The sequence below is a fragment of the Colias eurytheme genome, chromosome 15, assembly GCF_061535395.1.
Source record: "Colias eurytheme isolate Ceu_HAF_F1 chromosome 15, ilColEury1 Martin Lab GWU primary, whole genome shotgun sequence".
Taxonomy (NCBI): domain Eukaryota; kingdom Metazoa; phylum Arthropoda; class Insecta; order Lepidoptera; family Pieridae; genus Colias; species Colias eurytheme.
Window position 1 is genome coordinate 3,931,655 of NC_142994.1, and position 18,999 is coordinate 3,950,653.

General features: G+C 32.9%; 2 protein-coding genes across 6 annotated transcripts in view; both read left to right on the forward strand.

The window, feature by feature from the left end:
- The window catches only part of LOC149902189 (uncharacterized), an 86,519-nt gene extending 80,421 nt beyond the window's left edge, over positions 1-6,098 (forward strand). For 4 of the 5 annotated variants that reach the window (XM_090110411.1, XM_090110412.1, XM_090110413.1 and 1 more), the window contains 5 exons: positions 603-754; positions 1,938-2,057; positions 2,274-3,357; positions 3,529-4,120; positions 4,494-6,098. In XM_090110411.1, the coding sequence (XP_089966537.1) occupies positions 700-754; positions 1,938-2,057; positions 2,274-3,357; positions 3,529-4,120; positions 4,494-5,666 (3,024 nt within the window). In that variant the 5' untranslated portion in view covers positions 603-699 and the 3' untranslated portion in view covers positions 5,667-6,098. The remainder of the gene's footprint in view (positions 1-602; positions 755-1,937; positions 2,058-2,273; positions 3,358-3,528; positions 4,121-4,493) is intronic. The other variant, XM_090110415.1, reaches the window with a different exon arrangement.
- Positions 6,099-8,233: 2,135 nt separating this feature from the next.
- Positions 8,234-18,640, forward strand: Spase22-23 (Signal peptidase complex subunit Spase22-23). Its single transcript, XM_090109842.1, has 7 exons — positions 8,234-8,338; positions 9,075-9,239; positions 9,707-9,823; positions 10,354-10,456; positions 17,430-17,600; positions 17,777-18,043; positions 18,438-18,640. The coding sequence occupies exons 1-7, from the start codon at positions 8,296-8,298 to the stop codon at positions 18,565-18,567; spliced, it is 996 nt and encodes a 331-aa protein (XP_089965968.1). The 5' UTR covers positions 8,234-8,295; the 3' UTR covers positions 18,568-18,640.
- Positions 18,641-18,999: the final 359 nt, after the last annotated feature.

The following is an 18,999-nucleotide window of genomic DNA, read 5'->3' on the forward strand; positions in this document are numbered from 1 at the left end:
ACCAAGTGTAATCGGTCACCGATCGTCATAAGTAACAAGGATTAGCTCGTAATTCCATTTGTACACTAATTATTGAAGTTTGAAGAAAATATTTATTTGAAAGAGATTTGGAAAAATTAATACTAATTAATGTAAACATAGAGAAAGAAACTTATAGATGTCACGGTCCACAGAAAACTATTCGTAATTAATATCAGTCAATCACGACATCCTCTGCATCAGTTCATTAAGTTAAAAAGGCATAACGAAAGGACACCCCAAACCTCAAAACACAGCGATTGTTGCGTAAATAAGTGTAGCAAACAAACATGTTTATGCTAAAAGCTATATTGGTTTTGTGCAATGAATTGGTATACCAATGAAATGAGAGGGCGAGTCCGCTCGAACCATTTGCATGTTGAGTGATTATTTTGTCCACCGATGCGTGTATTGTACGGAATCATTTGTTTTATAACAGTTTATTCGTTCAGTTTACATTTAATCAGACGTACACCTTCGTTCGTATAATATGTAGTACGTTAGTTAATATCCACGTCCAAATAGTAAATAGGTACATTTATGTTTAATTATTTTAACTAATGTTTACTTTTCTTTGGTTCCAGATTCCCGTTTGCCGAATTGCACAGTTTATCAAAATGAGATTACATCAAAACCAGAGCTGATCATTATTATTAATTTAAGAAATCAAAGACTGCCAAAATGCGCATCATGGATTTACGGATATTCCTCATATTAGCTGTCTCTACTTCACTATGTACGTATTTATTTAAATACCTACACTTTAAAATAAAAACACAAAAACATTTTTTAGACACAAATTGCATGAACTCTTACACTTACGCTTCTATTATAAAAATTTAAATTTAATATGAAACACTTCTTGTAGCTGTACTTGTACATATAAAATTAATAATGATTCTGTTTGTTACTTTGTTAATAATAAATTATTTCAATAATACATTTGCGCATAGTTCTACTGCAGTATTTTAGGCATCATGATACTGCTATCAGCGCAATACGTTTACTTGTCCGTGACTCGAAAATCAAAAGGTTGAACATTCATTAAAATCTGCAAACAATATCCATACGATCTAACCTTAAATCAGGAGCCTTATTATGTTTTACAAAAGCTCAAATATTTCACAATAAACCTACTGTTATCTTACGAAATTCAGAAATATACGCTAATATAAAAGCACAAAAAGATATTGTTGTCCTCATCGTATATCTTCCATCTCGTTACAACATAATAGTTGAAACGCGAACTGCTCTTTTTGTAATTTATCAGTATAATACGCTTCGAGAAAAGTATAAGTGTAATTGAAAGCATAGATTACTGTAAGGCGGCCCGGATCCTTATCAAAGGTGGACTATCTCAGCTCACTTGCTGGCAAACTGTGCGGAAGTAACAAGAATATAGAGAAACGACTCTGCCTGAATTTTGTTACCTACTTTCCAATGCGAGAATGCAATATAAATTTGATTTTGGCACCGATGCACGATAAAGCAGCAATTTTATGATTTCATGCTGAACTTTCGAATTGAATGTAAGCAACATCTATTATGGTATCAATCGGTATCAAGTATTTTACAGGATATAAATATATATTTGAATTAGTATATCTCATACGTAAACAATGTATTTTAGCAATATAAGTAAAAAAAACAGATAAATTCCCTTTTAATACAAATATTTCAGCCTAACGACATTACACATCATTAATTCAACGATACGCATGTCTTGAATGACTTTGTTTGTATCTATTCCCTTTTTTTAAGCCCCACGATGGCACTAATACGGACCATTAACCATTCAATGATATTGAAGTAACACTTTCAATGACTTTTTATCGTTTCACTTTCTTTTAACGAATATTCAAACCGTTGCTGAATCTTGTTAATCACTTGTAATAAATGAATTGTTTTTATAATTACAGGCAGCGTGACAGCAAATCCAGCGAACTTTCTGACCCAAACTGTTTACGGATTTTTAGATTTTACAACGACGATCGGAAACACTGTTATGGTATTTTCACCTCAATCTGCGCCACCTCCAGGTAACTGAATAATATATAATGTATACAAAAATGTAAATTTTTTTATACAAAAAATATACAAAAAAATTTTTTGTACAGTATAAATAAAAAATATACTATTTTCAGTATGTAGAAAGGAGGTCACAACGTTATGAGCCTTTATTTTGAATTGTATTTAGTATAATTATTTGTTTTCCATTAAAGGATATTTCATACAATTTTATTCTTAAATTTTAGAACCACCTAAAACTGAAAAATCGGTCCAAGAAAATGTTATTGAAACGAAGCCTCCTCCGATTAGCAGTATCAAACCAGAAACCATAAAACCAAGCAAGATCTCAGATAAAGACAAAACCAACAAAGCACCACCTCCAGCTATAACTTCCAGTGCAGTCTCTGTAATAAGTTCAACTCCTAAATCAGAAAACAAACCTCCGAAACCTATTATTAAAGAACAAAAACAAATTATTACTAAAGTAGAAGTCTTTGCGGGCCCATCGAAAATTGTTGAAAATAAATCAGCAAAGCCATCGTCGTCAAAGTCAAATAAACAACCATCACAATCTAATAAAAAACCAAAAAATCCTTCTTCGAAAGTTACAAATATAGTGAGTAGTAAAGTGGAAGTTAAACAAAATGCACCAGCATCAATCGTTAACTCCAAAGTTAACAAAGTTGTGGAATTACAATCTAGCCAAAGTGACGAGGAACCCGCAATCTTAGTAAGAAATAATAACATCGGAGAACCTGAGTATGACTATCTCTCTAGACAGCCATCTGAATTCGTAGAGGAGACTTATAGAGTGATTAATCTACGCCCATCCAAAGCCCACGCTCAGAAACCGAAAAATCACAAAAACCGCGTTCATGCACCAACTCCACCTCCAGAGGACGAAGAACACCCACTTGGACTTGTAACTACACTTGGAGGAACAATTGTTAAAGATGGTCTTACGACAGTGCACGAAACTAGTGTCATAGGCACCTATATATCTGGAAAATATGCTCAAGTATTAAATAGTAATTCCAAAGTTTTACCATCAGGTCATAAAGGAAAAATTGCACCAAGTCCTACACATAGAATTTTAAAAACTGCTGCTCCTGCTATTTCAAAAAATCATAGACATAACTTGGAACCAACACCCTCAATCAGTGGAGATGAAGAAATAAACACAAAAACTACAAGAAGGCAAGCAAATAGCGGTACCTCTTTTAAAAATAGACATAGATCTCAAAATAATGACAATGACAGCATTGAACCAACTAACCAATCTAAAAAGTTTAAAAATAGAAATTCGTCAAATAGCCAGCGAACCTTAAGGTATCGTATCAATAAAACTGTATATATTTATTTATATTTCATTTTAATATCTTTGCACTTAGAGTGGCACCGTCTCTATGTATCTTTTTTTTTAATAATATATAATTTCTGCTTTAAAATAAAATCACTGTTGCACTGTTTGTTACACACAACTATTGTCTCTATTTTCAGTACACGCTTTGGCCGTCCCACAAATACTCCTCAACTGGCAACCGTCTCTGTTTTCAGTGAGTCGTCGGCTCCATCATTTTCTAACAGGAGAAAGAGCAATCGAAATTCTGGGCACAAAACGACTGTAACACCTCAAAGCAATAATGACAGTCAATCACGACGTGGATTTAAACCACGCATTCAGCCAACAGCAGTCGAACAAGTGACGCCTTCTGCGTCTACCAGCGTATATAAATTTAAACTAAACCGCGCGCCTGGGTCAGGACGCTGGCAATATAAAACAAGCCCTAAACCCAAGGTAACAATACGAAAAATGAGTGGTGATGACGAACCTCAAACCACTCCGAACACAAACCCTTTGTTTGACGACTTCCAGTCGAATGATGTTACGCCACAAGCTCGATCCGACAACGACCTTGAGTTGTCAGGATCACAGACTGGTCCTGGCACACTCTTGGATAATGACACAGAAGATAACTCCATTGAAAAGCCGCCGCCGGTAGAAACCTTAAAAGTTGAAATTTCAACACCGGCCAATTTCCAAGATGTCTATTACGAAATTGCAACACTGAAATCTCCGTATACATTCCAGGTATCATTTTAAATAAATATAATATTAATTAACGCTTATTATCTTCATTGGGATTAAGCAGTTTGTGAACCATCATGATGGTTATCGCCACCCCATTCTACAAAGACAGTATAGTTGTTATTAATACATTTCATGAGTAATTTAGTCTAATGCATTCCAATCCAAGCTCCTTTTCGTTATTTTCATCATAAATGCAAAGTGAAGTGAATGCATTAGATGAAGTGTTACTTTTTTAATAAAATCTTCTAAATTAGAATCAATCATAACATGTTTTGCCCAGCAAGGCTCCGATATATATTTGATATACTTTTTAATTCGAAATTTCAATACTTATTTGTATTGAGAACAAATATAATTTATTTTTTATGTGCAGGTTGGACGGGTCAAGAATACTCGAATCATTACAGTTACAACGACTATAGAAAAGCGAATAGAACCAACGTCATCATACAATTTGCAAAGTTCTCTCAACGAACCGTTGACAGAAAATATATTAGCAACAGCTTCGCCCTACGGAAAAGATCATTATCTCTTAGATTCCAGTATTGCTACATTACCAGCTATAACACTGTCCTCTGATGTGGAGACGCCTCCTCTAGAAACTGTAACTGAAACGTTCAGTACTACTCAACACTTGCTAAAAACACATATACTCCCGATAGTAAGAGATGTCAACGTAACAAGTAGCCTCACTTTTATTCAAACATACGAAGTGACACGCTTTGTCACTGCAACAAAAACATTACCACCCATGGACTTCTTCCAGTTCATCCCAAGTAAAACACTCAAAGAATTCAACAGCCGCCTTGATGAAGCAGGATCCGAATTACATTTAGAATTAGACTTTGGTGATAGCAACGAAGATGAAGATGGGGTTCCTAGACGTGTATTCCCTCCGGACTTAGATCTTGCAAATATTGGATCAGATTTTGATCTAACAGAAATTGATAAATACAGGGATAATCACTTGAGACTAAAGAAAGCTCACGGGCAAAATAAAAACAATCATGTAACAGAAGCACCCAACCCACCTACACCAGCTTTGTCTCCCGAACAGGCTCAACAGCTTGCTTTATTGAGATTATTAAACCCAGCAGCTGCAGCACAAATTCCTAACGTAGTGACTACATCGAAACCCATACTTAAATATGAGACTATTTATGAATCTCACGTTATCCCCGTATTTGATGGTAAGAGCACGGTGCACAGTACCATTTCGCGACCAGTTGCTACAGTAACTAAGACAGAGTACGAAGTGGGTACTAGCAGTCTCCCAGCACTGCCTCTCAATCCCTTATTCCCTCAACAACAATTCACGGTCACGTCTACACCCGTCGTATTGAACACAGAAGTCACCGCTACGAATAGTCAAGTTCTGAAACTCACTTTCGGTGCTAAGACAGTATATACCACTTTGTTCTCTACGGCAGTCGTGCCAACTGTGTTGACATCTTATGTGACATCATCGGTACCAATTCAAGCTAGCGCTGCTGGTTTTCCTGGGTACTTCCCACCTCCATTTGCTCCTTTCCCATACGTGGGATAATAGTAATTAGTAAATTAATTAGGAAACAGTGCCTTAAATTAGTTATTGTGATAAATCAGTGTTTAAGTACATGACTCTTAAAACAATTATAAAGTGAAGCGATGTGAGAAAAGTTAAAAGTTTACGTGCATTTTAGGTAAAAATCGAACAATAATTTAAAGTGTGCTACGACTTAATAAGATTTTTAAATGAAATGTAAGGGCTTAAAATTTTGACATCGAGCTTTATTTAGGTACATGCTATGTATATATAAAATATACTCGTTAAAATACCTAGTACCTTTGTAATTTTTTGTAAATATTTTATTTATACTTTTATATGTTTTGTATATAGAAAATTTTTAATTAAGACTTAATCAATATTGAATATTTACTTTGTAACTGTTTATACATGTTCTAAGCCAATCGCATTAAATAAATATTTAATTAAGAATTGAAGTTTGTTTTACCCCCTCACTGAATACATGGAAGGAATAATATAAGTCACAGTCGTTACTAAATAGTTATATATATCAATATATGTATATATATATATATATATATATATATATACATTGATATATATAACTATTTATTTTATTATATATACATCTTATACATAAAATTCTCGTGTCACAATGTTAGTCTGCATACTCCTCCGAAACGGGTGGACCGATTCTCATGAAATTTTCCGTGCATATCGGGTAAGTCTGAGAATCGGCCAACATCTATTTTTCATATGTACCACGGGCGAAGCCGGGGCGGACCGCTAGTACATATATAGAATGGTAATATACGAAACAATGAACCTTCATGAACAATATTTCAGTCAAACAATCTATTTACAACCAAATTGCAGGATATTCCTTCACTATTTACGTAAAACAGATGCAATACATACACCGGAATTGTGAAATTCCCGATTGTTTCATGCAATTCAAGAGAAAATTATTTTCCAAGATTTACATGTAAATTATTAATTAATTATAATAAAATTCATTTAAACCAACAATGGACTGAAGAATAATAATTATAGCTGCATCATTATAAACAACAACACAGTTTTATTTAAATTTTTAATACATATTTCATTGCAATCCTTATATAAATAAAATAACACTGTTGTTAGTAGAGTTCACACAGACAAGATACTATAGACTCTCATATTTTTAAAATACATATTTGCCGAGTTATCTTATATATAAAATTCTCGTGTCACAATGTTAGTCTGCATACTCCTCCGAAACGGGTGGACCGATTCTCATGAAATTTTCTGTGCATATCGGGTAAGTCTGAGAATCGGCCAACATCTATTTTTCATATGTACCACGGGCGAAGCCGGGGCGGACCGCTAGTATTTACATAAAAGAATAATACTTTCATAATATACCAAAGGAAAGAGAGTTCACTTTTACAAATTACATATCCATACTAATATTATAAATGCGAAAGTAACTCTGTCTGTCTGTCTGTTTCTCTTTCACGCCTTAACTACTGAACCAATTTGCATGAAATTTGGTATAGAGATATTTTGATACTCGAGAAAGGACATAGGATAGGTTTTATCCCGGAAATCCTACGGGAACGGGTTTTTCCTTGAAAACGCGGGCGAAGCCGCGGGTGGAAAGCTAGTTTACAATAAATAATCTCTTTTGATTTTTGATTTGACGTTTCACTTTTTAACTAATTGAACTTGCAGAAGCAATTATTATTGTTTTTAATTCAAAAGTACGTTAATCTATGTATCTGCTGTGTATGGGGTAACATAATCGAAGGCAAATACACTAGTGAGAGAACCAGTAAAAATGTAAGCTCCTACGCCACAAATTCTGTATGTATTAAAACAGCGACATATCTCTACGTCATAAATCTGAGCAGTGGGAGTGCTCTACTCACTGATGGAACGAGGTTAGACGAAATCGGCTTATCGTCCGCCGATGCCGAGGGGGGAGCAATGTCATTACGATATAGCTTTGCCCCTCGATACACTGCCATGCAAATTCTCTATGTACTTTTTGCTAACCCTTCTTTCGGCGTACTTCATATTTTCACGTAAGCTTTTACGCACGTAGGATATTTGAGAGCTTTTGTGAAGTATGAAAAGTAAGCAGTAATGTTTTTCATTCGTGTCTACAAAAATTGGTATTGCATATAGAAGATTTCCTAATATGTATATTATAAAATCCCTTATATGCCCAAATCCTCTTTTCCGTGAGTCAGTTAATGAAAAGCCTCGTTCTATGAACAACAACAACAACCATACCATGTCTTAGGTATTATTTAGATACCTACAATTTTTTTTCTACTGTTTTACGGTATAAGCATATATTATATTTATAAAGTAAGTAGAGACATAATGTTTCACTAGAAACAAGTGTGGCCTACACCAACACTGTGTCTTCCCATACAGGAATGACGCTCTATTTAAGGATAATTACTCACGATACATGCATATTATTTTATCTTCTTATCATAATCCCTGCAATCAGAACTCAATATATCGACAAGTAAAAGATAAGTAAAACTTCAAACGAAGTGAATAATTTCGATTAACTACGTATGTGCTAATGATAAAATTATTATCATCAGAATTGATTTCAAATGTAAAATAAACAATGTACGTATGAAATAAATTTAAAAATAAATGTGCAATGTGGAAATATAAGTGGATATTTGTTATAAGTTCAATATTCTGTAAGTACCAACAAGCTTTATTTTAAAACTTAAAACTTAAATGTGATATAATGTTCATATCGATAATCACCGCTTCTTATAAATTGTTCTTTTAAAGTATTAGTAGGTACCTTTGTTCATAAAACTTGTTAACAATTATATTCTTGTTTGTTATACATACCGCAGTTCAATTCCCCTTATAAACAACGCAACAAAACGTTTTTCACTGTGCAAACGTAATGACCACATTAATACTTTTCGGTAGCTGCACCAATCTTACCCTTAGTATTCAAGACACAGGAGACTACTAAAGAGTATTTATGGATAAACGATTTTACTTTGAATCCGCTAGTTCCGATGCAGCATTTGCATGCAACTAACGAATGGGTATTCCCCTGTAGCATATAAATGTACGATAGGTAATGGTGTAGACTTTAGTACATCTTTTGTATCTGAAAAGTAATTTGCTATGAATTAGAAGCAATCTGTTGGTAAAGACTTATAATTATTTTTAGCCTCTACCTTCCTTCTCAGGTAAATATCGTTGTGCCAAATTTTCCTCAAAATCGGTGCAGGGGTTTAGCCATGAAGAAGAGACAGACAGATTCACGGTATGTCAGTCTGTCTCTTCGCATTTATAATGTTAGCAGAGAAGTAGGGGTTTGCATGTTATAATATAGTCTTCAATCTGGGTAGAGTCATTAATTAAGAAAAGAAAAAGTAGTTTACAATCAACTCATTAAATTGATAATGGCAGATGCTGCTGTTATAGCACAGACAACGCATAACGACACTCGATGTTTTCAATTCACTTGGCTCGGTCCCCGGTATGACAACCAGAGTGTTTTTATGAACGCAACATGCAGCGATGCGACGCAATTAGCTGATGGTGTACCGTGCCACCACCCCTTGGTAGTATCAGGTAAGTGTTAAGGAAACCGCAGAAGAAAATCCGGTTAAATATATGTCGCGTCTTAGCATCTATGATTATAGATCAAAAGTTGTTGGATACATGATACATCAGGTAAATTTGCCAATTATAACAAAACAAAGATGATTTATTAAAATACCTTATGTAACTTAACTAAGATATACATATTTCAAAATTAAAATTCCTACTAGAAATTAATATGAAGGAGCATTACGGTCTGATGGCTACCATATTTAAAATAGCCAAGTTAATGTTAAATATTTAAAAAAATGCAAATATGTCGAGATTGGCACTAATTGAATGTCTGGACTGTAAGCGTCATCATGTTTTTAAGAGTTTATTAAAATCGTTTCACTACGCATGTGCATTACGCAACTACCCTTAAATAGCAGTTAAATATTCCCCTATGAGGTTTAAATAGTATTTTCGTAATCAACGCCATATAAAATTATTTTCAGAGGACGGAACGTGGCCCGATATTGATTACATTTGGACCCACCACTTTGCAGATACAACATGCACTCTTTCACAAAACGATGTTTGTGCCAAATATACATTCTATTTTAATGGCCATCGTAAGTGTTATTTAAACCTATTATTTTTGAATTCCTTTGCTTATGTATTGACTTTTACAAATTTAATTTAGTGGTAAATAAATAGCAAATAAACATTTGCTTCCTCTTACTGAAAGTTACATCTTAACGATCCTAACTCACTACTGCTAGAAATATTTTAATGTTGGGTAGTCCTTCCAGTTCTCCTTTTCAAAGCTATATTAATTTCCGATCTTTCATAGTGACAAAATATATTTTTTTTATGTCAGAGCAAGCAAAGGGCCAAGGGGCAGGTGGGCCACCTGATATTAAGTGGTCACCACCGTCCATAAACACTTGTAACTCTAGATTCAATCGGCAGTATCGCTGTGATGTTATAAAGTATAAACAGACCAACGAGGGCACAAAAGTCGATGACACTTTTATATTTTAATTTAAGTTACATTAGAATGAACAGCTAAACAGAGTACCTAGAGAATCTGAATGTAGAGTATTTCTTACAAGTTACAAGTGCATAGCAAGAAAATAAATTTTCTCTGCAACCTTTACAGCTGAAAACGCAACCTATATGTGTACCAGAGCAGTGGATACAATGGACACGGCAATCACGAGCGGTTGTTTCGAACAAACATCTGGAAGTTATAGCACACGCGTGTGTTTCTGCCGGTCTGTCCCTGGAGGAGTCCCGTGTAACAAAGCTCCGATTACACAAACTAACTTGTTAACAAGTTTTACGTTTATTTTTATTGTATTTACATTTATTTCATCTAGGTTTAGTACTTTGCTGTAAATAAAAGTGTAAAAATAATTACTTTTCCTTTCATTTCTCAATTTTTTATTTACTTAATAGGTTTATTTTTACGAGAGTTAGGTACTAATTATTAATTATGGTCATGCCAGTGTAAAACTTATAATTTAAAGTTTCATAATTTAGGCATCATTCTATAGTTATCATATAAACAAGACTTGTTTTCACTGAAAATGGAAAAGTTTGTCACAGGAAGGATACCTGAGTGATACCTAACAATGTTTTATGAAAAGTAGGACCTAAGTAGGACAAATCTTTTCAATAGGTACTTATACTTTTATTTGTTCTGATAACTGGTAAAAAGTAGGTAGAAACATAAATTTTACTATGAATAATGTCGCACCACAGGAATATCTATACTAATATTATAAAGAGGAAAGGTTTATATGTATGTATGTATGTAGGTATGGTTTTCACGCATAAACTACTGGACCGATTTTGATGAAATTTGGCACAGATAATCTTTAGACCCCGAGAAAGAACATAGGCTACCTTTTATTGCGAAATATGTACCATGGGCGAAGCCGGGGCGGGCCGCTAGTATAAAATGAAACTAACTTTATTGCCTTATTCAGCAACTACTGTCGTAATCGAAATGTTTCGGATACCATTATTATTCCAATTTACAAAAGATAATATTATTGTTATTTATTTTGTGTGAGAAATAAAATATATGTTGTGCGATTAAAATATTCATTACTTATTCCTTTTTATATCGTCTTTGCAGAGCAATTGGCAAAAAAAATAATATGCGATTATGGAACTTGGAAACATAATTTTAAAGGTAAGATTCGGAAAGAATCCGAATATACATATAATGTTTAAACAATATCTTATTTTTTAAGTCTATGTTACGTGATGTTACGCTTTAATTGATTTATCTACTATATAAAAATAAGTCGGGTTTTCCTTCCTGAGTCCTGACGCTATAACTCCAGAACGCACGAACCGATTTCCACGGTTTTGCATTCGTTGGAAAGATCTCGGGCTCCGTGAGGTTTATAGCAAATGGTACGGGAGCTATTAACGTTGAAAAAGAAGTCATTTTAGTATAGCTGGTTTTTTTATATATTGTTCCTCTAGCTATTTCGGTTAGAGTCCGCGCAGTCTGGCTGGCCGGAGTGGTTGCGTTCAGTAGTGCGCATCTTATCTGCACAGGAAATTATCCTTAAGGCTGCAGTCTAGCAAAATTGCGTTTTCAACAAGTTATTTGACAATTTTTTCCCGGCTAATGAAATGATAAACTGAATTTTTTTTTCTTGTTTATCAATTAGTGTTATATACGCAATGCGCGTGAATTTTTTCACATTTGTAAAGTTACTTTATGTTACCTTAATCAGGCCTTCAAGATAAGTCTCTTTCCCCCAAAGACATTTCGAGCTAAGTTTGTGCACTCACTACGTTGCAACCGATTACAATTTACACAATCTGATCAGCACATTATTATCCTTATATAGTCGTTATTAAAAACTGCTGAATACAATTGCCGAAAAACTTATGATTTTCTTAATTAGAACGTTATAAATTCATTAAATTTCCCATTTTTTGCCTTACAAAATCTATTGATAAATACTGCTAAAACTTATTTTTTCCATTAATTTATTCGAGTTGGTTGAAGAGCAATGAGTATTAATCCTTTAAAAAAATTTTTTTTTGAATTTTGATAATTCTTTAAATATTAAAAAAATATTTAAAATAATTAGGAAAAATCCTAGCGAATTTCTTTAGTCGCGCTCCTTGGGCCGGAGCGTTCTGACGTGTGCTCTACGCTCGATTTTCCTTCATACCGAAGTGAAAGTTGCTCTACTTCATTAAATTTAATATTTTTGCTAATTGATTATTTTTATCTTAGTTTTGTGCAAATATTCGTATTTTTAAACATTTGATTTCGATATGGAAAATAAACGAAACAAATACGCGTGTAACTACATACTAGAAAAAAAATTATCTTCGAACATAAAGTTAATGAAACCAAATAGATTGCAAAGGTAACAATTTTTTGGCAACAATTTCTTTATTTTACGGGGTGTCAGTAAAGGGATGTATATTTCTTTAAAACTAAAGTAAGCTCATAAATTTTCTTATAATATAATTTTTTTGAAGTTCCAAAAATGTTTATTTTTCGTTTGAGAAATACGAAATATAATATAAACTTGTATTGAGAACTTGAACTTCCCAAGTTCATGCGAGGAAATCCCCATACGGGGAAAATGATTTGTTTACTCCAAAATTGATCCGAGGTTTTTTAATTTTTTCTTCTAGTCATTTTCAACGTAGCGGCATGTTGTTTGATTATTAATTTTGTAACTTAAATACAGGATGTTGGTTTTATATTCTGATCTTACAGACGCGCTGACAAATTTAGTCCGCCATTTCTAGTTTAGTCTACCAACTCTAAGTACCAATATTAAAACGAATGGATTATCATCACATCATCAAAACTCAGATGTAATGGAAGATCACAATAACATAGAAAATTCAGTGGGTGTTGAGAACTAAACAAACAGAAGTAACAGAGACGCGAAGAATAAAAAAAGAGGACGAAAACGATAATTCGTTGATGCTTTCCCTTTTCGACGTATTGTTAGGGTACATCACCAATCTGCAAAAAACAAAACTGATGATTCCCAATTGCTGATTAAAAATGAAAAACAAATAATCGACAACAGTGGTGAAAATTTGCTGATCACAATGAAACATCCTTCAGTAGTAGCAGATTTACTCATTTAAAATGTATCGGTGAACAGCGTAAAGGAGAGGAGGACAGGAAAACATTATGAATGTGGATGGTGGATTGTATACAGGGTGTAATCGATAAGTATGTGCAGGCGATTATGACGTTTTTATTGCAGGTATCAAAAAACTTAAAACTGATATCGAAATTACTTTACCTAATGAGCAAAATGACAATAATAACTTTTTAAAAGTATAACGAGAAATATCTAAAAAATTTACTTTATACACTCCCATATCAAAAAGGGAAAATGGGACTAGTAGAAGTTAAATGTCTAATTCCGGCAAAAGACATCAATGCGGAAGATGCGGTTAAAAAAAATTAATATTTGAAATACAATGAAAAAAAATAACACTTTTGTCATAGATAAGAATCAAGACTATTTTTTCCAAATTCAGGGACAACTAAACGTTGCAGAAGCAGAAGTCTGCTCATTTGCTGTTTGGACTGGAGTGAATCATTCGTTAAAAATAGAATATATAAAAAAGTATGTAACGTTTAGGCAAAATAAAATGATGGACCATTATCAAGATTTTACATAAATTACCTACTGTCAGAATTGATTGATTCGAGACTTCAGCATTCGATGCCCATCAAGGACCCATCCTATATCATTCAAGCGATTGAAAAAAAAGAGATAAATCCAGTGCAACCGATAAAGCATCAGAATGCTAGCAAAAGATTTATTAGGTTTATCAATATAAATCTATATATTATACATAATATAATAAATCTGTAGAAGACGCGAAGACTGACATCCGCGCGGACGGAGTCGCGGGCGGAAGCTAGTCAGAAATAAATATCTTTTGTTTTCATTTGCGTATTTTTCTATTTTATAATTTTTTAACACAAACATTACATTTTTTTTATTATATACAAAATTTGTTTATCCGCTTTATTAGTTAAACTGAACAACTTTCACTAAGAAACTTAGGTCGAAAAAAATGTATAGAGTTATGCATTTTGTATGGAAAGCTTATTTTTTTTATATTTCGTCCAAATTTCTTTGTAAAAGTTGATCAGTTATATAAACATGAAGTTGAAGATATCAATAGAAAGTATTCGCAAATTTTGTGTACTGATAGAAAAAATCACCCGGTGTAATTTTCACGAAAATTGTTTCAAATTGTCATTTTTGGTACTTATTACGAATATTAAATTATACGAATGATTTAATTTTTAAAAATTAAGTGGAGCAACTTTCCCTTAGTACATTTGTATTATTTACATATAGGATGACAGGATGCATTTGTTTGCACTACTAGACCAAGCCCTTAATTTAAAGTCATTTTTTAACGCGTAATTTTTAAACTTTTGCCTTTAGATAGATCCATCAATCATAATTTTTTTATTGCAAGACGTTTTTTTCGTTGTTAAATAGGTGCCAGACGCAATTTTTAATTTCGTTTTTATAAAAAATTCAAATTATTTTAGAATGTCTGTAAATTTCATATTATGTTCTTCAAACATAATATAATCTAAAATTAATTAGCCAGACGCTAATTCGATTGTTAAGTATTAAATATGTACAAATAAAAACGTAGTGAAAGTAGGTAAGTATAACAATTTGATGATTGTGTATATGGAGAGATAGTTTAAAGTGCAAGAGAGATAGAAAGGGTCGGCCGCGAAAATTAAATAACAATAAAAAATAACTTCTTTTTTTCGAAAATATACCTAAGATGCATAGAAATTGAATTGTTCCTACAGCTCTAGGATTCCCTGTGTTGTGGGAACAAGTACCTTCCATTGGTACATTTTATTCCTTAGGCTAAAAAATAAACTATTAGGGTACATCAACAATCTTCTATACAAAACAATTTTTTTATTACTTATCTATTAAGTTATGGGTTTAAATGAAAACAGCGATTACATAAACTTATGTATATTGTTCCCAATAGCACATTGCCTAATACCACACATTACACACCGCGTACAAGAAGAAAAAGAACCACAAACAAAATACAGTGTTGCCAATACAAGTTAAATTTTCTAATATATATCTAATATTAACTAGCGACCCGCCCGGCCCTGGCTTCGCACGGGTGCAATAATCGCTAAATACACTACAGAAAAACTGTGAACGTTGAATATAAAAACATAGCGGCCCGCTCCGGCTTCGCACGGGTATAAAATATATAGCCGGGCGGCCGGCTGGTACCGCCGCAAACGCTACGTCCCGCAATTTTTAAATCTGTAATATCTTCGAAAATATTCACTTAAATCATACGGTGTAAAAGGCCATATAGATCTATATTAAATGAACAATGTATTCAAGGTCTTTAATTGGTTAAGGATTCATCTGTATTGGTTAAAATCGCTTCGAAAATTAGCCATTATTTGTCGTAAAAAGTAAATGACAAAAAAGTTATTGTGGGTTATCCATAAGAGATAGACATATACCATCACGGACTTTTCTGTAGACCTTTTCAATGTGTACTATAGTTAGTACATTATTTTGATAAAACTCGTAGGGTGCCTGCGTTTGCACTGTAAGTGGAAAAAATGTAATTATTTACGAAATCACATTAGAAACCTCAAAAATAACAGTACTTCTCCACTATTTAATGGATGTTATTATACATATAAACCCCCCACTTGAATCACTCTATCTATTTAAAAAAACCACATCAAAATCCGTTGCGTAGTTTCAAAGATTTAAAGAGACATAGGGACAGAGAAAGCGACTTTGTTTTATACTATGTAGTGATGATGATAACAATATTAATTCATTAATCTTAATTCTTAATATATATATACATAAATCTCGTGTCATAATGTTTGTCCTCAATGGACTCCTAAACCACTTAACCGATTATAATAAAATTCGCACACCATGTGCAGTTCGATCCAACTTGAGAGATAGGATAGTTTATACATGTAGGTACCATACGGGCGAAGCCGGGGCGGACCGCTAGTATACCTATATAAATTCATGCTAACTACTTTAGTTAAATTCAATACAAACTTAAACATGCGAGTGTGTGTGTGTTCATGTGTGTGTGTCGTGTGTGGTGTGGTGTGTGTGTATGTGTGTACATCAATATTGAAACAAACTTTCTAGTTGTTTACAGATGATGGAATATTGGAAAACAATAACAATTCCTTAGACGATAACATAAATAATTCTGACAGTGTGAGGAAAGATGATGATGATGATGATTATGAAGATGGCTTTTTAAATTTAACAATGTAATTGTTTAACCTTCATTGATAAAGTTTTTATTCCATTCTTTTCAATGTATGGTAACTTTAATTTATTTTTCACTTTTATGTTTATTTTTTTTCATTTTAGCTTTTATTTATAAGAACAAGTGTAAATAATATTGTATTCTTGCAATTATTTCCTGTCGCATAGTTAAAATACACTAGCTGATGAGCTGCATGCTTCATTACTTTTTTTTATTTATACACATTATTTAATACTTAACAATCGAATTAGCGTCTGGCTAATTAATTTTAGATTATATTATGTTTGAAGAACATAATATGTAATTTACAGACATTCTAAAATAATTTTAATTTTTTATAAAAACGAAATAAAAAATTGCGTCTGGCACCTATTTAACAACGAAAAAAACGTCTTGCAATAAAAAAAATATGTCTAATGGATCTATCTAAAGGTAAAATATTAAAAATTACGCGTTAAAAAATGACTTTAAATTAAGGAAATTATCCTGTGCAGATGAGATGCGCACTAAAAAACGCAACCACTGCGACCAGCCAGACAGCCCGGACTCTAACCGAAATAGCAAGAGGAACAGTATATCAAAGAACCAACTATACTAAAATGCTCACTTGTCAACGTTGGTAGCTCCTATACGAAAAGAAAAGGTGTCTCTGGTGGCGAAACGGAGTTCGCCGGGTTTGCTAGTAAGATATAAAACAATAATAATATTGATGCAATTATTTTATTATATACTCTGTGTGACATTGATATAATCTTTGGATATAATTTAGCAATGACGTGTCTTTAATGTCATTGTTGGACTGTCAATGTCAATACGTCAGCTACTAAGCCGTGGTCTAATACAAAATAGGAAATTGTTTTCAATTTTATAAATAAAGTAAGCCTTGTGAATTAGTGAAAAAAGGGCCGAATTATCACTTAAGATGTACTCTGTGTTGACGAGGGGAAACGCTATTTTAACGTATACATTAAGCGTGCTAGCATGTTTAACTTTCTTATGTTTTCTATCCACATTAACAGTGGATTATAGAACCGCTGCTCAAATGAATACAGTTAAAGTAGTCGTGTAAGTATTATGTTCAAGTATATTGGAAATCTACTCACGATTACAATTTCTTTATAACCAAAAACTTGGCACAAATTTTTCAACATACACATTTTCTTTAACTAGATATTTTTCCTCTACAACTTATGCCTCATATCATATTAATGGTTAAATCTTATCTATTTTTAATGTTGCAGAAAGAATGTTCCAGACTATGGTGCCTCAAGAGAAAAGAATGACTTGGGATATTTAACATTTGATCTGAAGACTGATCTCTCTAATTTATTTAACTGGAATGTTAAACAGTTGTTTCTATATCTCACTGCAGAGTACATAACACCATCAAATGAGCTAAATCAAGTTGTTCTGTGGGATAAAATCATTCTAAGGGGAGAGAACGCTCTACTAGATTTTAAGAATATGAACATTAAATACTATTTCTGGGATGATGGAAATGGTTTAAAGTAAGTAGTGTCATGATTAGAAAAATGATTCCATTAATATCTCTATGAACATTTATTCTTGAATAAGACATTTGACTTACTGAGATTATATAGAATTATGGTTATGATTGAACATAAATAATGTACAAGTAGAATTTAAATAATTTATTAGTTCCATCTTATTATTGAGTGTAAATACAGTAACTAAACAATTTTGATATTTTCAAATGGTAAAGTTATATGTATTTGTAAAGTTATTGATGCTGGGCAATAAGACACGAGTTTGAATCCAGCTTAGTGATAAAAAAAATTTTCTATACTTTAAAATTTTATCATTTATATTTTATTGTTTCTGTTACATCCCACTATGATGTGTAAATGTAAAATTAAAATAACATTTATCCTTATTTTCCAGGGGTCACAATAATGTCACACTAACACTCTCTTGGAACATCATCCCCAACGCTGGTCTCCTGCCTAACATTCAAGCAATTGGCCAACATTCCTTCAGATTCCCGAAGGAATACACACAAGCCAGAGTGTGATTCACAAAGAATGAGTGTTAGATGTGTATGAATTTGTGTGGTAATTTTAAAAATGAATATACAGTTTCATTTATGCATTTGTATCATTTTTGTCCAAACATTTATAGATATAAGTAGACCTTATGTATTTTTCTAATCTTCTCTACTATATAAAAATAAGTCGGGTTTTCCTTCCTGACGCTATAACTCCCCAACGCACGAACTGATTTCCACGGTTTTGCATTTGTTGGAAAGGTCTCGGGCTCCGTGAGGTTTATAGCAAAGAAAAGGTGTCTTTGGTGGCGAAACGGAGTTCGCCCGGTTTGCTAGTTTGTAATAAAATTAATTTTATTACTACTCCTGACAGTATTCCTCGGAACAATATTGGTATGTTTATTCATATAAAACCTACACCAACAATTGACACTAATTCAACTCCCCTGTAAATTCTAA